General features: G+C 43.5%; 1 protein-coding gene across 2 annotated transcripts in view; it reads left to right on the plus strand.

Moving 5' to 3' along the window:
• The window catches only part of kremen1 (kringle containing transmembrane protein 1), a 69,169-nt gene extending 49,278 nt beyond the window's left edge, over nt 1–19,891 (plus strand). The window contains exons 4-9 of one of the 2 annotated variants that reach the window (XM_030105585.1): nt 7,460–7,584; nt 9,679–9,832; nt 10,393–10,725; nt 14,051–14,278; nt 15,190–15,274; nt 15,877–19,891. In XM_030105585.1, coding sequence (XP_029961445.1) covers nt 7,460–7,584; nt 9,679–9,832; nt 10,393–10,725; nt 14,051–14,278; nt 15,190–15,274; nt 15,877–16,036 — 1,085 coding nt within the window. In that variant the 3' untranslated portion in view covers nt 16,037–19,891. The remainder of the gene's footprint in view (nt 1–7,459; nt 7,585–9,678; nt 9,833–10,392; nt 10,726–14,050; nt 14,279–15,189; nt 15,275–15,876) is intronic. The other variant, XM_030105586.1, reaches the window with a different exon arrangement.
• Nucleotides 19,892–22,257: the final 2,366 nt, after the last annotated feature.

Here is a 22,257-nt window from a genome sequence, read left to right on the forward strand (position 1 = left end):
TACTTGCGTGGAGCCTTTTCAGGCGAGAGGAATGTGCTATTAAAATCCTGCTCGTACTCTCTCCACCTCTTTTGTATTGCTTCTTTAAAGGTGGCCGCACTAATGATTTCTTTTTACATGTTCGGTTTCAGTGTGATCGCCCGTTAATGATTTCTGTTTTTTATTTCTTGATTTCTTAATAAATACCTGTAACACATTCCAACCTGGGATTCTTATCAGTCTTGGTGCAGCTATTTTTTTTCTAATCACTTTAAGCTGATATCAAAACTATATCCCAGAAATGATGGTCGTACCAAGTCAGAATAATAAATAAAACACTGAAGAGTATCTTTCGAAACACATTCACATGCATGCATTTATTGTCAAAAGGCAACAGCGTGAGAAAAAATGTAAACTGCGTAAGAGAGAAAACATTGACGCTTTCTGTATTCAGATGTGGAACATCTGTGGACCGGCATGTGTTTATTTTGATTTCACAGAGCTTCACACCGAACTCAATGTTTCATGTCAATTTATAAGAAATGACAAATATACAGCTACATCATGCATTGATATCATATTGGAAAGCTACATAACAGATCATATAGGGTGTATTATGCTGTCAAAGAACATGTGTTTCCTGGTTGTGAAGCCTGCATTATATTAAAGTGATGTAATGGTGTGAACTTTATCAGCTCTGTCCTGTTCTACGTCTCTCTGCTCAGTCACTGCAGTTACATGGATAAATGTGATTAATATGATTTTTGTTCTTGTCTCCACAAGTCCCAGACTGAAAAACACAGGGTTTACTCAACTGATTAATATATTACTGAATCAAAAATAATACAATAATAAAAAGTATAACTTCAGCTGTTTCCATTGAGTGGCTTGATGCCATTTAAATTAGGCTCATAGTGTTTTTATCGTTCGTGTTACATTTATACATGCCGGTGCAGATCAGGTTATTTCTGCTGACTTTTGCAAAATGTACTCTCACTTCTTTACACTGCATGTGAAGGAAAATGCCGAAGGTATAACGCATTAGATTTTTATCATCTTACCGGTCTGGTCTTTCCCAGTTCAAATCGTCCTCAGAGGGACTCTTACCTAAAATGAGTTTGACATCCCTGATGTAGAGAGTATATTGGACGGCCTATCCTGTAATTTTCAGCACAGCTGTAATCACTTCTTATAAAAACCCGGTGCCATCACCCACACAGTGAAACCAGAGGACGGTATTATCTCTGACCTGTGTGGGCTTTACCCATCAGCCCCGTTTACTCTGACCTTTCATAGTCCCACGACCAGAGTCCTTCAAGTGGTAACTCACAGGCCGCTGAGTGTTTTCTGAATGAAATAACAAACATGCAGCTAAAGAAAACCAAATGGGTTCACGGCAATCATGTGACAACCCCTGTAATTATATATCATAATGTTAGATGTGCTTGAATAAAAGAAGACGATGTGAAATTATGGAATAAATCTTTCAAGTCATGTTTAGTGCAGCGTTCTCTGCAGAAGCAGTTTGAACAGGGCTTTTATTGTTTACCTGTGAGCTCTCTCAGGTTGTTCATGGTCCCAGTTATCCAAAACAAAAAGACAACTAGTTTATAACATCGTGAAAGATTTCATCTTAGTGCTAAATGTTGTGTTTAGCTCAGAGACATGTTTACCCTGTAATACCCAAGCTGTAATTCAGATGGCATGAGGACTTGATACAATGCTGTTGCTGTTATTGAAAATTCTAATTTTTTTCTAAAGATGTTCTATTTCTTCACAGTCTTGTTTGAACCAGTAATTTAATGCGAATAGAACTTCTGATGAAGATATTGTGGCAGTTTGACAGTAGCATCTACTAAAACACCCATGTTTTGTGATTTTAAAGGTTATTTAAAACGTATTATAAATCATTGTCCTAGCCATCTTGACTCATTTTGGACTTTGTAGGCAAGCACAATGCAATATTAATTAATCAAAATGTTTAAACAACTTCAATCTTTTACTGTACGACCCTGGATAATTGTGTTAAATGTCATTTTATCCTGCCACAACTAGGAATTGTCAAAGTATATCTTTCTGATAAAGAAAATCTTCAATAACACTAAAATAAAAACATAATCTAGATTATAAGCTCCGCTCTTGTCTTCTCAACTTAATCTAAGTTTATTTTTTCTGCACAGAAAATATGCTGCATTTTCCTCTGTTTCAAAAAGTTCTGTTTTCAGTGATTTCGATGGCCTCTGTTGTGTAAATGGACAACCAAAACTCGAAAGTTTTCCATTTCATTTGAACTCATTGAGTAAACAGGGCCTCAAAGTGCCGGAAAGCCTGATCGCTTTTCTGCTCCACCCATCAGGAACTCCGTAAGGTGAGCAGAAGGACTGAGTTCGAGGACTTAGCCCATGAAAAGTTGGCAAAATCTGTATTTACCAGTGCCAAGCAGCTTATTCTGACTCTTTGAATTCCACAGTCATCTCCTAAACACACATTCCATAAATGTTTGTGTTTAGTTGCTCCTCGGTGAATTGCCCCCCCCCCAAAAAAATCCCATGAATCACTTCACTTCACCTTTCTCTCACCTTCCTCCTTCTCTCCATTTTCCTCCCTGCCCTCCAGATGTCATGGAGCTCTATAACTGTTAATTAGGTTTCCTTAATAGCACGTTTGTCCTCCGCAGCTCGGCGACCTGCTCGCACGCGCCGGCTGCCAAGTGCGCTTGCCGCGGCCTGCCGTGCGCGTTTGATGTTGTTTGCCGCCGCGCCGCTCTCTCCTCTCCTCACCTCTGATGTGTTTTGGGCCGGCGGCGTTGTTGTGTCTGCGCCGTCGGCTGGGGCGTCTCCTCTTTCCCCCCGCTCGGCAGACGCCCGCCAGCTTTTGTTGTTGCTGCCCGCCGTCTCACGCTGCGTTGCATTGTGGGAAATCTGAGGTTAAGACAGCCGGCTGCCGGGGCTGATCTGGCCTACAGTTGGTCTCGTTGTGGGAGACCCTTCTCCCACTGTGTTTTTAGAGGTCTGGGCTGACTGGAGCACCTTGTTTCCTTCTCTTCTCCCCTCTGGCTTGTTAAAGTCTAAATTCCTGCCAGCGGCTTTGAAGTGCGTTCAACGTGTTTGTGTGTTTTCTCTTTTGCTGTGCGTGGAGCTATGTGCACTTGTTGCGTCTGTCAAACAGATGTCTTCAGGTGACGGAGCTTCGCTAACAGAGCGGCTCTGCAGTTTTTTTCTCCGCGTCAAACTCGATGCATGCTCTGCAAAGCCTCGGTCCTCATCTCCAAACGGCTTGGTGCGATGCAGCCCCGCCACCTGCTGCTGCTTCGCCGAGGACAAGGAATGATAAATTAACTGTAGTCTGCAATCTTCTTGTCAAAGCTAAGCGAAAAAAAAAAAAAAAAAAACAGCATTTCTGTCTTTAATCTGTCTGCTGAGCCCTGCAGTAGCATTTTTCGCTCCTCTTTGCTTCTCAAAAGCTTCACTGAAGGGGTGCCTGCCTTGCTCGGAGGGAGGTTGATGGTTCCCGACCAGGTGTTTATCTCTCGCCTCCCCTCCGCTCCCCTGTTGCACGCTCCTCGAGGGTTAATCCGGTGCACGCTTCAGCAACAGACAACAAAGAAAACTGCCTCCACAGCACTGTCCTCGCTCGCCGCGGAAATACGACAGACCGCAGAGCGCTCTCGTTCCCGTCGGCGTTCGCCTCGAACCTGTCACGCTGCCTTTAAAACGCCACGAGTGTCGGAATCTTGGACGGCGATTCAAACAAATGCATTAATCCACTTATAAAACTCTGGCGTGCTTTATGACTCAAGCGGAGAATATCGCCTGTGATTTACAGCCGCGCAGAGAGAGTTTTGAGAGCTTTTGTCTGCGAGTGTTGAGTCATCTGTGGAGCGCAGAACGGCCAAGAGCTCACCGGTCACTCTGCGGTCAGGCTCCCTCTCTCTCCGTCTGCCAGCTTGTTTCACGTCATCTTCCCTCCGTCTGCTCTCCGTCGCTTCCCCAGTCTGTGTTGGACGTTCAGTTTGTGCAGAATCTGCAGCACGTCACACTTTTTTCCCTCCCCAAAGCTGTTCGGAGTCAATCTTACACACACAGGAGGAATCTGAAGAATCCGTCTTGCATCTCGGAGGGAGGGTTGGGGGCTTTCGTTCCAGCCAGGGAGTTAACACTGGCAACCACTGGCATCCCTCAGACAATGTGGGGTCTTTATTAAGGTCACTGCAGCTCATAATGGCAGTTTTGACTGATGCTCTTTCACACTGGAGTTACACAATCCCACAGAAAACTCGGGAAATTGTCTCCAGAATCACAAAATCATTAGCAGTCCTGTCGAGAATGGTGGAACCGCAACATGCCGGACGCTGAAACTAAGAAATCAGCTTGTGTTTAAAAGTTATTACAGCTTATTCTGAATATGATAGGAGCAACACGTCAGCAGAAACCGTTTACCAAACGTGCTGCATCAGCTGTGGATGAGTTTGGAGCCCAGGAGACCAAATTCTTTAGCTTTAAAATTTTCTCTTCGACTTAATCGATGCAGTTTTTCAGCTGCATTGGGCCCCATTTGATGTATTATTCATTTTATAAGGCGGCAAATGTTTCCAGTGGAGCAGTCTTTCACCACAGCCTTTGTAGTAGGTGTGGAGTTGTGGTTTGGCATCATCTTGCTGAAATAAGCAAAAGGATTTCCTGAAAAACATGTTGTCTTTATCTCGCTGCAAACCTTCCAAGTATTGTGGAGCGGTAACCAAGCTTTCACAGCCCTTCGCGTGTGTGTGTGTGTGTGTGTACACTGACACACCCCCAGGCTTCTGAACTGTGCGCTGATAACAGGCTGGATGGCTCCTCTCCTCTTCAGCCTGGAGGACACAGTGTCAACAAGCTTCCATCCAATTTCAGTCTTATTTATACGGCGCAATTTACAGTGTGTCCATTTCATTTAAATAAAGTGTGGAGAAAACGCCAACAATTCTACACGAGCCGGCATAGCCATCTGTGAACTCTCTGAACCTTAGCAGATCCACAGTTTTAGATTTGACAGAGAAATCTGTGATACTTACAAATGTTTTACTTCTTTATATTATTATCGATAGTTTTTTTGTTTGTCATGTTTGATTTTAACCCTATGACCGGGGTGCCTGAATTTAATGTATTTTAATTTTAATTTCTATAGAATTATATATATATATATATATATATATATATATATATATATATATATATATATATATATATATATATATATAGATAGGACACTGAATAACTCTTTCAGCACAGTTGTCCAGGACAGTTTCAATATTTTCTGAACAAGAACGTAAAAATAATGTGTTTTTACTTGAAACCTTGTCTTTTCAGGACCTAAGTTACTTCCAGGAAACCATCATGGCAGCTGAGTTCAGGCAGTTTAGGCTTTGTCAGTTTTTAAGCTATGTCACGTATGTGAATAGGTATCATATGAAAAAAAGGACATAATACAGAGAAATAAGAGAAAGTGGCATTTTGTCACTACGTACATCCAGAGAGAGACCGGGGAGAAAAGTGAATTAAGATCTTGTCATTCTTCGAGACCTCTGTTGAAATCAGCTTTTTCTTGATCGTTGAAGGATTGTGAACAACAACAAAGAATTTTTCAAATATACATTGAATGCTGCATACTGAATCCTGGTATCTGGATTGTGACTTGAAGTTAAGTTTTCTGCTTTTTGTTGTTCACAGGAAATATTCTCAAACTGAATGATGACAGGCTTGTAAAAAGCGGATCAAGCTTCGTCTTGTGTTTCTGTTCCTCTGGTGTGGCTTGCTGTTGTCGGTGAGCTCTGCGTACGCGCCTTATGATCAGTTTCAGTGCAGTATCAGAGGAAAAACTCATAGTCTCCGAGCCAGACGCCATTCTTTCACACTTCTGCAATATCCAGCTTGTGATTCAACCGACGTCTCGCTCTTTTTTTCTCAAAACGAGAGGAAACGGCACCGCCGAGCCGTCTGCCGTATTGGATTTGTGCTGGTCTTTGTAAACTCAGACTAATGCATTTATCTTCCCGGCGCTGAGCCCACGCAAAATAATCACAAGCATGATGAAATGTTGCTGTTTTCCAGACCCTCAGTATTGTAATGCCTGTGCAAAATTGAAAAATCTGATGTCACTTGTTGCTTTAATGCTTTGAATTATCACTAAAATATTGGACTTTGAGAACTTATATGACTGTAGTAGATTAGATTCCAATCCCTTTCTGGCTTTTGCATGTTGGATGCTGTGAATGTTTTGTAATGCTGCTGTGGAGTTTTGCATCCTCTTCTGCATCCCTGTTATTTCGGACACAAGTCTTCCCTCTTGTCTTTTCTTAATGAGCTGTTCTGTACCCTGCAGCCGGATGACACTACTTCCAATTAGACCGAGGAGCTTTTTTCCCCTCTTTTCTTGCAGAGGAAATTACTTTCAAAGTGTGCCTCTACTTCTGTTTGTCAAATTCATTTCACATCAGCACATGGAGATGAAACACGAGTGAGCTGGTTTGAATCTCAATGAAAAACAAATCACAAATGGGGATATAGACTGCTGGGGGCTTTATTGGCACTTCCCTGGCTATTATGTTGAATTTAAAGGCTTTGGGGTGTTTAATCACGGCGCTAGGTTTTGAAAGATTGCATTGTATTTGATGAATGCGCCATGTATGAGGGGAGGCAGGCTGATTCATCTGTTTGAATGAGATCTGGAGACGTGTCAACATCCATCTTCCATCCATCCGTCTGGTCAGTGATCCGTCTGTCCTTCTCGGTTTGTCTCTTGGAATCTGACCTACTAGCAAATGTTTGAATTTTTAGGCCTCATTATTAATTATCACTCATGTCCTCATGCTCCTTCTGTCCACTCATCGGTTTGAATAAATCCTCAGAAATGTGGAAAATGCGGGACTTGGTCTTTGTCCTGTCGTTGCCATTTCTAAAATTCCTTCTAGAAAAAGTTCACAGTGATTAATTTTTCCTTTTTTCGGCTTTTCAGATTTGTGAAATTCCACCTCTGACCAAATGCAGATGCAGATCCATGCATTCCAAATCTGTTGCAACTTGCTTGTTTGAGAGGTTTTTTTTTTTTTTTTTTAGCTTCTACTTTTCTGCCGCTTCAACTCCAACATCGCTGCCCTGTCTCACCTTTTCTCCTGAGGGTGGGTTTTTGAATTGCTGCATTCATCGCAAATATGATGATAAAACTTGTTGGCGTCGAACGCGGCCATGAGTTAATTAAAGGTTCAGACGCTGCGATGTATGATGTGTTTCATAAAATCTCACTCCGGATTTTTGCCTGAACCTGCTGTAATTGCCTCTCACCCTCCCTGCTGGCTCGTCTGGAACCCCTCTCCAGCTAATTGAACTCCATCGCACTTTCATGGGAAAACCTGGGATTGCCCTCGTTGCTACACAACATTCGCAAACTAAGTGTCACTTCAGATTTTTAACCAATGCTTTCATTTTCCCTGCTTGTCCCTTCGCAGTGCCGGGAAACTTGGGCTGTTTCAAAGACAGCGGGGACCCGCCCACCCTGTCCGGCTCCAGCGAGACGTCCAACAAGCTCACCATCCAGAACTGCATCACGTTCTGCAGGAAGCAAAGATACAGGGTGAGATCATCTCTTAAGGTTTCAACTAGGATTCTTTTTTTATTTTTAAAGACATAATTTACTTAAACTATAAGAAAGTGAATGGTAAAGGTCAAGCCTAATATGTATGTATGATCTATTCTTCTTGTGTCATGAAGTCGGGGCTCAGGCAAAGGAGTCAGACTTGCTTTGCTACAATGACAGGCAAAGGTACAAACAGATAATATGACAAGTGGCCGTAAACAAGAGAAGGAAAAAAGCAATGACAAGATAAACTAGGACGAGACCATAAAGACGGGGTGAGGCTGTAACAGATACTAACAGACGAAGACGTTGAGAGATGAACTGGCAATGCACAGGATTCAGAACGGTACATGAGCCTTAGGGGGAGTCAGAGACTCATGAAATGCAAGGACACCAGCAGCAGCCGTCATGGAGGAAAACAACTCATAAACAAAGACCTGAGAACAGAACCCCAGCACCAACGCCGTGACACATGAAACTACACCGTTAGACCATCCAGTCTGTGAAGGCCTGCTGAGTTTATGTGCAGCGAGTGCATTAAGAAGAACTTATGAGGTTGTTGTAATCTTGACCTTTAACATGTTGTCACCAAAATCTAATGAGATCACATTTTACCGGAGCTGAGTGTGTGTGCTGCGTTTGAAGACATGTCAAAGGTCCATTATGTCATTTATAATAATGCTACTTTGAGAAGTGGATGGAAATTGGAATCCGGCTCCAAGCCTTGTTTGTTTGCTTCCGAAAAGAGTTTAACACTTGTACTTCCCTCTATAAACTGTCTATACCTTGTTTTTTTTATTCTCCCATTTCAGTTGCCTGGTGATCACTCTGTTGCCAGAGAGTTATCACCATAATGGCTTCTTTATTCATCTGTCACACTTCCTGTTCAATGCCAGGCAGCAAATAACAAATCATCACTGTAATCAAGTCTGACACCTGGAAATGAGTGGTTATTAACTGAGAGGGCTCCTCCCCCTGCGTGCGTTCCTCTCATCTCTGTATCTTGTGCTCCATTGTCGCCGCTCCACACACTGCCAGGTGTTAATTTTCTGTCTCAGCAGATCCGATTCAGCTCCGTCTGCATTGACAGATACTGACAAGTCCCCCGAGTCTGACGGGGACAGACAGGCACCGTGCGCCCGCCGTCGGATTGTTTCTTTTCCGATGCACATGTGAAACGTCAGCGCTCGGAAGTCTCATGTGACTGGGATGCGAGCGACGCCAAACCGTCCCTTGTTTACTTCCTCCAGAAATATTCGTGTTGGTGGTTCCAGACATCGTCGCGTCGGCCGCAGCACAAGGACTTGACTTGATGCGCGGTGGCGGGAGCGGCATCTCCGTGAATTCCTATATCATGAGAAAAATGCAGAGAGGGAAGTGATGCAGCACCTTCAGCTGCACGGATTCTTTCAGGCCTGAGAAGTTGAACAATGACGTCCTTTCGAATCAACGACAATAACTCTTTTGAGAGGATCCGGCCAGTGGCGGCGAGGTCGAGATGTACGAGCGTTTTTGACGTTGCACATTCCTGCTCTGGCACTTTTGGGAACCGCTTAATAACAACTTTGATTAAAAGCACGATAGGTATTATTTCTCTGGGGTTTATTCGGTGCAAAGCTCTGTGTTCAGAAGGAGGCGTTTAATCAGCTGAGAGGTTGTGGTCAAGCTGACTCGCATCTCTGCATCTTGTTATCAGGACAAGCAAAAAAAAAACTGTGGCCTCAGATCATAAGGCTCCAATTCACAGGGTAACATACTCAGAAAACCATTCCTGTCTGAATTGACTGGGAAAAGTAAAATGTGTCTCATAGTTTGACCTTTAAACTCATATCAGCTGCAGTGCACCCAGCCACCAGGGGGCGATGTAGAGGTTTGGGGAGGATTTGTTATTTCACACTACACAAGCCTGTATTTTATACTCACACATATCAGTTATGTAACATTTCTAGAATATGTCCAAAAACCTCTTTGTTCTCTCAGAGTTGATCAATTATTTCAACCATGAGCGGTGAGATGTGGGAATAATGGGGATCATTGTGTAAAGTTTATGCTGATGAAACATTTGGTCTTCCTCTGCCTGGTGCTTTGCAGCTGGCTGGCATGGAGTCGGGCTACGCCTGTTTCTGTGGCAACGAGGTGGACCTGCGCAGTCACGGGGAGTCGCCCAGCATGGAGTGTAACCATGTTTGTTTCGGCGACCACACGCAGCCCTGCGGCGGCGACGGCTGGGTCATCATCTTTGACAGTGAGCACCATCTGTCGTCATTTCGGGGACTGATTCACCGGTTTTTAGTATTCGAGGGGAAAAACAAAAAAGTTGAATTAAAGGCAAAGACATGTTGTGTCTACAGTTTGTATAAACCGAATGAGAACACCAATACGTTCCGTACACTGAGAGCTTTCCTCACGGCTCCCTCCACTCAGCATTTGACTCTGTCGTCCACAGTATTTAGTCTGTTAAATATACAAGGGAGTGAAGGCTACACTTATTCTCTAAGTTAGGTTTTCAGAGTACTTAATGCACGAATCAAACCGTCTTTTCCCAGACTGACGTGTTTCTGCCTGACCTGCTCTCCTTGTTTCACATTTAGAAATGTCACAATATTTAAATTCTGCTGCCGCTCCTGAAAAACTTTACTTAATATGAAAATTGAACTCGAACGCTCCAAGTATACTCCATCAATGTATGCTTTCTTTGCTTTCAGACTCATTTAGTAACATCAGAGTCACCAGATCGTCGGAGATGGCCGAGGTCACCGTTCTAAAACACCCTGACCGTCTTTTTTCACTGTTTCTCTCGTCCAGCACGTGTGGGGGCCTGCGGCGGGAACTACACCTCCCCGTCGGGGGTGATCTACTCCCCCGACTTCCCCGACAAATACGGGGCGGGCCGCGTCTGCTACTGGACCATCCAGGTCCCGGGGGCCGCCGCCATCCTCTTCAACTTCACCTTCTTCGACGTGTCCCACCAGACCGACATGGTGGAGCTCCTGGACGGCTACACCAACCAGGTGGTGGCCCGCTTCGACTTCCGCAGCCCGCCGCTGGAGCTGGTCAACGTCACGGGCGACTTCGTCATCCTGTACTTCTACTCGGACCGAACCAACCAGGCGCAGGGATTCGCTCTGCTGTATCAAGGTGAGGATGGCCTGGAGTCATGGACACGCACGTGACCTTGAAGGTTTGAATGGTGCAGCTATATAAAATGAAATCGTTCTGCGTGTGGCCCCTGGACTAAAATGAGTTTGACACCCCTGATCTGTCGCAGGAATTAATTCACTCACACACCATCGGGAGCAAGTTGAGATTCAGTGTCTCATTTAAAAGCACTTCAGCAGAGTGAGATGGAGGATTGAACCTCCAGCCTCGGGTTTGGACGATGACCCGCTCCGCAAACTGAGCCGCAACCGCCGCAGATATCAATTTAATCAGCCTCAGATAACTACATAAACCCCCTGGAATAGCTAAGTGCCACATTTGCATGATCGATTGTGTTCCGTCTGTGTAATTGAGTTTTGCGCCGCAGCCCGGGTTCAGTATCCGGCCGCCTGTTTGCTGCGGCGAGCCGACCGTCACACGCCGGGCCCCTTTTCTCTTTCCATTTGCCAGCCAATGTCTCAGCGCCCCGGGCGATGCTGCATATTTAAATCATGCTTTGTTTCTCTGGGATCTCGCTCTCTTATCAATCTGCGGCAGGCTGCCGCCGCCTCTCCACGGTGTTTTCCCGGGCGCTTTGCACGGCGACTTCTTAATGCCGGCTGCACTCGGATTTCTCTCATTCTTTGCATCTCGCCTTCCGACGTTCCGATTTTCACCGCGTGGAGGGTGTTTAACTGAGAAATTGTAGCTCAAAGAAAGTTGAAGATCTCACAGCAAATAGCTTTTTATCTCCGGCTGATGTGACAAATTTGTGGAGATTAAAAAGAGAGACAGAGAAAGAGGAGTTGTTTTTTTATCCGTGCTCTCGACCTGAATGGAGCAGAAATGATTTGATAGATTAATATTTGGAAGGGAGTACAAAAGCGCCCCCCCCCAATATCATTCAGTGTAGGTGACATTCAAGCTCACAGACTGTAATGGAGCTTATCTGCTCCCTCTCTGCCCCGATTTGTAATCCCTGTGTCATTTTTCTCTCCTGGTGGCGTTACAGCAAAAACAATATCTGAAGGTCAGAACGCTCCTCTGACCTCCGGGCGGCCGCGATCCTTCTGCCTCACACCCAGGATCTTTCACTGTGTGTCTGAGAAATGGAATCTGAAACGAGATACAAGAAAAGGTCACCCTCCCAAAGTAATAGCTTTTTTTTTTTTTTTTTTTTTTTAATGGAAAGATAGAGAGAAACATACATGGCGGCTTAGAGAGCGGCGAGCTCGACGATCGACGACGAACTCAGATCTCCCTGGCTGCAGACGGAGCGGTCGGAGCTGTAATTTCAGGATAAATGCTCTCAGATGACGAAGGCAGCGTCTTTCAGCTGTGACTGAGTTAGAAGGCTGCTATTTTCCCTGCAAATGGGGAACATGTGGGAAGTTCTGGGAACGTCACAGTCAGGTTGAGCGATTATGTAAAAAAAAAAAAAGCAGAACAGAGAAGAGAGGAAAAAAAAAAAGATCCCACGCTGCTTTAACGGTTAACCACCATTCATTGACAAGTGGAACGACTCCGGATCAAAACGGTGTTTGATGAGGACGCGCTCGCAATCCTGCAGGAAACAAGTTTGACTCAGGAGCACAAACTAGTCTGTCAATAAAGAGGACCAGAAGTATTTTTTTTATTTAAGCAGCATTGTATAACATAAAAATGCATATAAGTAGCTGTATTGTCTAAATAAACTCATGGTGTGTTGATGAGCGAACTGAAAGAGAGAATATTGTAACTTTGGAGTGTGTATAAAACTCCTGAACACTACCAAACTTTAAGTTTTCTACTGGGAAAGATGAAAGTTCTGGAAACCTCCGAGAAGAAAATCGTTTGCACATGTACATGTCATGAGAAATCGTGTATGTATTGATGCACTGTGTAAAAACCGGAGAATTTGTAAATTCCTGCAGACATTGTAACTTCATTGTGAAAACCACAAAGAAACAGAGCAATTTCAGGAGACGTAAATCATCGATTTCCATTGTTTTGGACAATTTACTTGCTATTAAATATATTGTAACTATTACTTTCTCTGTGTTCCTCCAGGAAAGTTGTTTTAATTCAACATCAGCCTGTTTTTTTTCCTCCAGCTTCACATTTATCGTTTCTATCCATTTCCAAACACGTTTGAGGAAAGTTTGCAGCGTCTCACTTCCAGCTGACTGCAGACTCAGATCCACAAAATTATGAAAGAGTCTAGTGACACCCATAAATATCAGCGGGAAACATTCCACTGTTTGTTTCTCAGAAGCAGCATTTTAAAAGGAAATCCTCAAAATCGCACAGCGATTTTTAAATACATCACATCTATGTTTAGGAGGAGTAAATGAAAGACAGAGGAGATTTTATTTGGGATATTGCTTCCCTCTGGGATCACATAAATGAGTGGAAATAGTCCCTGGCTCCCTGGCTCTCTTGTTTTATGAAGCAAACTCTGCCCATCTGGAGCTTTAAGCAGGTTAAAGCAAACAGAATTTATTGCAAACACTTTCTGAATCGTGCCTGCGTCGGAGGAGGGATTAGAAAAAAAAGCATCTCTCAGCACCACATGTTTACAGAACGCCGGAGTGTTTTCACAAAGTCGAGCTGTTGCTTAACAAACGCAGTCGGTATTAAATATTCACTCGTGCCTCGGCGTGATCGGCGCAGTGGATCCTGTTACTGCGTCCCCGCCGCGGCGGCTCGGTTTACTCACAGGAATAATTAAAGAGGCGCTAAGTGATGTACGTCCTCAACTTGTAGAGATTACAACAACATGGCGGGGCCTTTGCACTCCAGCGTCTCTGGGGAGAAACTAGAAAACGAGAGAAACGCCAGGCTAGTACTGCAGTATAGTGCTGTATTGTTAGGATTGGGCAACTGGTGTAGAGTCCGCTACGCGTTTAGATTTGAGGGGAATCGTCCTGTCGTTGGAGAATCAGCCAGAGTCTCTGAACGTCCTGCTGTTAGACTTGTTTGTTTTGAGTGTGGAGCCTCTGGCTCCAGACTCCATTCACTCAGTGGTCATCTGACTGGATCAGCTGCTTTCCTTTAATTATCATGACTAACAAAGATTGTTTTTGCAACTTTACTGCTGCAAAATGATCAAATGAATACAACTAAATGTCTGATGGTATCATGATGAGTTTAAAGTACCGATGCTTAATAATCCAAATAAAAGAAGCTCCTCATCTCATTCATCTTCCAAAGACGAGAAATGAAGATCCGTTGTCCTTCCGTCTCTGTGTTAAAGTGACATGGTAAATGGCCATGAACACATTTGTGAGATGTTTGGCTGTAAATCCCTAAATCTTGTTCATTTCCTTACGTTTTGTTCCCTCAGCACTCAGAGGCCACGACGGCGGATCGGCGGAGACAGAAGGAGACGGCGAGGACGAGCGGCCCTACGCCTCCAGCACGGTGGGGCCCCGGCCCACCGAGAGGCCCAACAGCACGTCCAACGGCCACTCCACCCAGATCCTCTACGTGATCACCTCCAGCCCCGGGAAACCGGAGCACAACATGCCAGGTCAGTGGCCTGGAAGCGGCGAGAGCACCGGCCACAGCGCTAGTATGTGAACACCCTCGAAACACACCGCACCCGCACCCCTCTCCACCCCTGCAGGGACGCTGTGGGAGCTGCACTGCTCCTCCCAGTGTTTCTGTCTGTTGATTACATGGGTCATCATTCAACACGTTTGATTGTTTACAGTTGGAAACTCAATGTTTTTCTAGTTTCAATATAAAAGAATGAGGCTGCAAATTCAATTTTAAAGAAAACATGAGGCTTTTGTGTTCAGAATTTGTATTTACTTGGTTCTTTCTTAAATCTATCAATTTCAGCATGAATGGCTGTTGCCATCGGCCGCTGTGATGCCTTCACTGTCGCTCTGAAATATTATTCATAGAGGTTCAAACATGTAACAAGTCAATTTTAAGAATAGAAGGAGAAAAACAATAGAACAACACTTTTAATCGAAACTCCGCTGATTCATTTTCTCATTGATCCTTTCAAGGAAGAATAAAAAACAAAGAAAGATATGAAATCAGAAGTCAGACATGCTTGAGTCATGCTCCCACCCTCAGCTGGAAACGTCCCCTCTGGTTTCTTCATAAATGGTTTTTGGTCCAGAGTGTCAGACATGGAAGTAATGCCACATGACTTTAGTTTTTTCCCCTGTCTCTGCCTCACAAGCGGCCTGACTTTGGGTTTCCCTGCTGATCACAATCAGCCGTGCTGGATGAACTGATGTGCCTTCCTCTTTCCTCCTCCCTTCAAATATTTTTCTTTCCGATCTTCGTCTCAAAGTGACGTGTTTCTCACGCAGGAGGGAGCAGATGTGCTCTGATACTGTATGAGCTCTGCTAACAGGTGCTGAAATAATCCCCGGCCTGCTAATCTTTTCAGTCTGCCTCAGTTTGCTTTTCATTATCCTGATGGGATATCTGATGTCTTGGTAATTGCTCGCTCCCTCCGTGCAGTGTGGACCATCTACGCTCTGGCTGCTCTCCTCATCCTCACCGTCATCGCCATGGTGGCCAAGCTGCTGCTGCACGTCACAGTCAAGTAAGTGTGAGACTGTTTGATGTGTGCATGATCGGCCAGGTATCGCATTTTAAAGCTTTGTCTGTGTGCGTTTAGCTTCGTCAGTGTAAATATTAGAGGTGACAGAGTGACTTTGTCCTGAAGTTAAAGGAGGGATGCAGTGATGTGCATAATAAAATCCTCATGTTATCGACATTGTCAAATATCCAAATTGATGAATTTAATAGTTTGTTCTTGCTTTTTTGCTTAATACTAATTAAATATTTAAGCCTTTGCACAGATGTGGCTACACTATGTTGCTTTGATTGTATTTGTTTTGAAACTAAGAAGTTTTCCAGTTTCTCTGAGATTAGATTTCAGTGATTGGATGTCTGGACTGATGCTCGGCCAGTTTTATCCCCCTGTTCTGCAGAACTTGTTGAAAATAACAAAGTATATAATCACAGGTTATGCAAACTCCACTCATTTCTGCATTAACTATTAGCTGTTATTTTTGGGAAGCTGCAGAGCTGTTCTGGTCCCTGAGCTGCCTGAGTTGTATTCACACCCCCTAAATCAATACGGGCTTCCATGTCTGCATGCTGGGATTGTTTCTCACTTGTTTTCTTGCTATTTTCTCTCAGGTCCCCGAACATCCCCACGGTGAGCGGCTCCGACAGCTGCAGCCAGAGCACGGCGTCCACCGAGCCGTGGATCATCTTCTACCGGCCGTCCACCATCTCGCTCTTCAAGAAGAAGCTAAAGAACCACCACGGAGACCGCAGCCCGCTGGTGGGCAACTAGCGCGCTCGCCAAGCTCCACCTTTAATCCGAAACGCCTCTGTCAACCCACAAAATAAAAAAAAAAACTGCTCTGTAGGAGGAGCCGCCGGATGAAACTCTACGAGGCGCTGCGCTGAACAAGCGTGGCTCCTGACGACTGACTGAGTGGTTCGGCTCCTCCCATGATGCTTCAGCACTAGAGGGAGGCAGGCAGGGGTGAGGGGGGGGGGGGCTGTCAGCGACAGCACAGAGGGAGCGGACGGGCGGAAGGCGTGCAGCTCCAGACTGAGATCGGACTTCTCACGCAGTCAGCATACCTCCAAAAAAAAATCAAAAGCCAAACCCCTCCAGGCTGATGCGTGGAAGAACAGCCGAGTGCAGAACACCGGCTGACCTCCATCCCACCCAGGAGCGGCCGTGGACTCCTTCATACATGGATGCTGTAACACAACCAGCCAAAAGCCAGAATCCTCCCATCCAAAGAGTGTATATTTATTTCTCTTTCCAGTTCTGTATGCAAAGCACTAAAGTTTTGTTCTGATGCTTTTTTTTAATTTTTTTTTTTTTTTATTATTATTAACGTGACAGCCGGCTCTCGGTGGAGAGAGCCAAGAGGACACGTTCCACAGAAGGTACATCTAAACGCAGCACTTTGGGGATGAATCACTCGCAGAAACAAGAGGATCAGAGAGAGAACGAGAGCGAGCTCGCCCACTCGTCCTCTCAAGCACTCGCAGATTTTTTTGGGCGTGGAGGGAAAAAAGCATCCTGGCTCTTTGGAGAGGAGTGGGGGGGAGCTGGGCGGTGCAGACAAACCGCCGTTTAGAGACGGTCTGACGGCTTCTCCTCGCCGGATCGCGAGTGGAGTCGTCTCTTTTCCGGTTCGATGGCGTTCAAGTGCCTTGAGGATCTCCGTTCCCGTCACGGAGCGGACGGGGGTCCGTCTCAGAAGTCTGCAACTTCTTTAAAAACCAATGCAGATATGAAGACTTTCAATCAAAAGGAAAAAAGAAAAAGTTTCTACATGTAAAAAAAAACTTGTACAGTGATCAAAAGCATTACTTTTTAAACATAATACACTCAACAAAACACCTCTCCTGAATGGATCTTTTACATTTTTGTTACACAAAGGACATTTGATGATTTAAAGAAAGTTTTTTTTGTTTTGTTTTTTTTTTACAATAATGTTCGCGTAGCCTTTTCGAGAACAACTCCTCATACAATGACAGACAAGGCTTCAAAAGATGTTTTTATTTTCTATCTTGTGTGCTCTTATGTGTCGTCACGGACATTTACTGAACATATTGTTCACATTAGGTTGTCTTTTAATTATGGAGGGGGAATATTGTTGTATATTTTAATTCATCATGGGAGAAATTACATTTATGACCCCAAATCCAGCGTCTGTCTTAGCAAACCACTTAAGGAAGCAGTCAAAATGTGTTTTCAGACTAATTTCCCATCCACTGCTCTCAAAAGTGGAGTGGATTTTCATTCCTGCTGCACTGCAGTAAATTGATTTTAGGCTTAAAAGCTGAAAGGACAATGTACTTTGATGCAAAATTGAGTGCATAACTTTTTTTCCTTGATTTTAGTGGTTCAACAATTAACTACTCTTCTCAAAAACACTGCATATTGATAAAGTTAATATTGTCAATTCAATAAAAGCAGCTGAATCATCTTTTTTTACCAGAAATTCAGTGCTCTCGTTCACAAAATTGGTAAAGCTTGAAGAAATTTGTTTGTGGTGCTGGACATGTGCAGTTAACGGTAAAGAAATAACATAATTCTGTCCTTTTTTGATGTATTAACACCAATAACTTGCCAATAATGTAATAAAATAGTAAAAAAAAAAAATACATCCATGATTGAGTGTTGCAGGGCATGTGACAGCGATCCCATCCTCTCGGTTTACCAAGTAAACTGCATAAAACCCGCAAAAATAAATACTTTATTTGTAAGACAAGCAGCCTTATTTTTATATTACTGCATTATTGTTTGCAGCGCTGATAGTCACTTCAATCATGTGATGACTTGTTTCATAGCTGGCAAGTTATTCCACGTTATTACTCTGAAAAAGGCCAAAATGATTCAATGATACAATGTTATTAGACATTATTAAATCATGGTGTTGTTACAACTGCTTACATGACAAAATGTGATTATTTTTTTTTTAACATGTTTTTGCCTCAAACATGGTTTGGCTGTATTAGTTTGGGTAAATCGGCACTTGATTGAGTTTAGGCTGTTAACGGCGGGCATAAGGAAATTTCGGTTTTAGCCAGATGACGACACACGATGCAGTAGCACCTCGAGCATCAGGGGTCATGGGAGTGGAAAAGTTCATCACAGGGTTAATGCACAGAGACACACAATCACTCACACATGCACTCACACAGCCAATGTAGATTCAGCAAAAGGAGAAAACACACAGTGGAAACAAGCAGACTCTACACATGCCTGGAATCGAACCATCCTCTCACTCTAAGGAAAAATCCTTCACCACTACACCGCTGTGTGGTCATGCCACTTTTTTAAAAAAAAATTTTAAATTTAATTTGAGATGTATGGATTTAATGTGTGATGGTTCAAATATGTCCAAAAAAGTTTTATCGGGTTGTAATTTTGCACACGAATGTTCCTCCAGAAGTGATGAAACCAGAAGGGCTCTCAGCTGGACAGCAGGTCTGCAGATGGAATCGATTTCTCTGCGTTGTTGTGACATTTTAGCTGCTTGTGAAAGGTCAAAACCTCCTAGAGCGTCATCGGCATAGTAATTTTTCTCTCCCGTCTAAGTTTCTACTGGTTGTGATTACGATTGTTTCCCTCACTGGTTCTGTTTTCAATGCACTTAATTTTGTTTCAGCCTACACAACTTCTTTTTTTCCTCCCTCTCAGTTTTGGTGAAAAGAATAAAAGTGACGTACTCATGCAGCAACCTGAGCACTTGAAACAAGAGACTGTGTTTTCACTCATGATTTCTACTATTGCAGCGGCATTATCGAGTCGGGGCAGTTTTTAGGAAAGGGGTCGACAATTTTACAAGTTAAAAAAAGAAAAAAGTCTTAGACTATCTAATAATAAAATACACATTTTACTATGTCGCCTGCCTGCCGCCTCTTCCTGCTGATGGGTAACGTGGAAATTCTGACCCCAGAGCTCAGAAGGTGTGTGGTTGATGGATAGGAAGAGATAAAACTGCAAAACATCTGAAAGATTAATACTGAAAGAGGGAAAAATGTTAATGTCATGTATGCAACACAGATTACAGGTTTGTTAAAAAAGTTCCAGAGTGTTTTGCAGCTGTGGACTCTGCTTTCAGACCCCTGATTTGAGATTCGGACAGAATCTGGGACTTCCGAAAACAAGGAAGTTTGTGAAAAAATGAGTCTTTGCCACGTTATGCCTGTCTGCCCAACTGTAACTTGTGTTAATTATTGCAAGACAAGAGCACATGCCCCTGGGTGTGTGATGTTCTGAGCAGGCCATGCGTAGAGGCAGAGGGAGAAAACACAGCGTCGGAGAGAGACCGATGGGAAACTTAATGTGCATCGGAATCAACTACAAGCTAACAAACACTGACAGTTAAAATCTAACAAGGTCATATTTGTTTGGATAGCCCGCTGAATTATGCAAACACCCTTTGTGTGCGCGTGTGTGTGTTTGTGTGTGTGTGTGGGTATGTGTCCCGTCCTTCAGTCAATCGTAAAATTCCACGCCATCTTCCGAGCGGTGGAAACATGCTTTTCTCCGGCTGTAATTGATGTGAATGTCCTGTTAGTGCTCGATGGCATGAAAACAACACCAGGAGGCTTCGCCCTGTGTGAAACGGTCCTGACGCACCAAAATATTGTTTTCATCTAAATGTAAATAGCAAAAAAATAGTGACAAATTTTAATTTATACAGTAAATTATTGTTATTTTGTACGTGAATGGGATATAATCTATCTTTTGTATAAGTGAAGTATCTTTGTAGTTTTATTTAATGTGTCCTGGTTGCAAAATAAACACTGTATGCATGTTTCTTAAATCGGCCCTGGGCTTATTCTTGTGTTTTTCGCACAATGAGACGCACCTCACAACACTGTTGTGCTTTTATTTGACACACATGTTGCAAAGACGCGCGTTGGCCTCAAGCTCACCCCGCTCTCCGTCTTTCTAACTGCAATATCTCACTGTGTGAAATTCAAACTGTGCAGTGTGATGTCTGCATCGCGAGACAACTGCACCGCTTTACGCTTTTTGTTCCATGAAGCTAAATACATATCAGATATGTGAAATGACTCGCAGATTATTTGGACACACACACACACACACACACACACAGACGGGGAGGATTTGGAGGGCCATGTGTTCTCCATTGCCTCCCCTCTGGGATGAGGTCAGGCATGCAACCTGCACATTTGAGAGGGAACAGCAGGAGTCCAGCTTTACAGCTGGAACGCCATGAAGAAGAAAACAAACATGGAAGGATGTGTAATAATAAGCTGAAACTCCTGGAATGGTTGCAATAAGGACTTCCTAATTCGTGAAAGGTGCTTGTGGATTTCTTTCATCGTTTCTCTCTCCTAAACTGCTTACGAGCTTGGGGCTCATTTCTGAGAAAACCTGCTGAAGTCTGTGCTGGCTGCGCTGGCCGAGCCGAATGCAGCTCGATAGGGGGGGGCCAATCAATGCTCCAAATGTTTGTGAGTACTTCAAAAGAGGCCCCAGCACATGAAGCAAACGCTTGGCATCCCTCCAGACGTCTGAGTGGATTGCATCCTGATGCTGCAAAAATATTCATTCATTCATGAAATCAAATTATTTCTATATTCATGCATTCATTGATTCGTCAATGTAAATTTCAATAACCTCCAGTGTTAATGTGGTGATCTTAGTTGCCATTCTCACCTAGCACTGGTACATAATTCAGTTTTGCCTCTTTAACGATCGTTTTCCCCCCTGTTTTTCAACTTTAAATAAACGACTTGGTTCTCTGCTCAGTCTTTGTTCGCCCACATTATGATCCCAAATGTATAAGGCTATCTAGAAATGAAGTTATATTGCTTTGTGTATTTGGTGCCAGTATTGAGTGACTTTAACGTGTTTATGTTTTTGGGATTTTCCTGGATTTTAAATGGTTGTTTGATGTTCTCTCCTTTTGTGGATAGATTATCTGCAGGAGTGAGAGCTGCTGTGGCTCAGTTGATAAGGTGGGTTGTTTGTCAGTTGGGAGGTTGCAAGTTTGATTCCCTATCTGTCCTTGAGCAAGTCACTCCACCACTGGATGGACTGAACTCCTTGCTTTGCAGCCTCCTGTGTGTGTGAATGGTGGATGTGATGAACAGTTTGAGGATTGCTCAAGCAATGGAAAAGTGCTATATGCGCAATGTCCATTTAAAGTGACTCGACACACCATCTAGTGGTAAAACATTGTATAGCGAGATAAGCGACTTCAACTGTGTTTGTGGGGATTATCACTCATTTTATGGAAAAACACATAGCAAAGTTGTTTTTATTTGCATAAGTTATGAATATTGTTTTGCTGAAGTGATGTATTTCATTGATAAATTAAATAATATGTATAAAGTCATGTGAATCTCTAAGTTTTTTACGTTTCATGGTGTTGATTTAGGTAGAAATTTTTTTTTAAAAGAAAAAAGTTCTTGATTTTAACAGCATAGCCTCAGAGACAACAGCACTTACACACATCATGAAGTTTCAAGCTAAGCCAGTTTATGATCGCAAGCACAGAAAATCCTGTGAAAAAAAATAAGTAAAAACAGCTTGAGGCTGATAGGCAATGTTCCTCATACCGTCCTCCACCCTGAGAACCAGTGAACATGATCCTCTCCCTCCCTCTGCTGGTCTCATGATGTATGAAGTTCAGCAGCTGCATGTTTCACATGGCTGCAAAAAAAAAAAAAAAAAAAAAAAAAAAAAAAATCTCTTTTAGCCAAGAAATGCTAACAGGCATGTTGAATGGATGTTTTAGTTCAAAATGTTTTTTTTTTCCCTCTCATTCACAATCATACAGCTGTAACATTATTCCTAAACCAGATTAGGACCCTTATCATCATCCCTGTGGGTCACATGTGAAAAGCTCTGGCCTGCGGACCTCCTCTGGTCAACCTTCCCAGAGTTGAGGAAAAGAGACGGGTGTAAGCAGATCTCCCTGAACTCAAGTCGACCAGTAATTAAGACAACAATGGGACAAAGGAAGGCAGTGTCTGGTTACTGTAAGAATGAGAAAGTGAGAA

The sequence above is a fragment of the Salarias fasciatus genome, chromosome 12 (assembly GCF_902148845.1).
Source record: "Salarias fasciatus chromosome 12, fSalaFa1.1, whole genome shotgun sequence".
Taxonomy (NCBI): Eukaryota; Metazoa; Chordata; class Actinopteri; order Blenniiformes; family Blenniidae; genus Salarias; species Salarias fasciatus.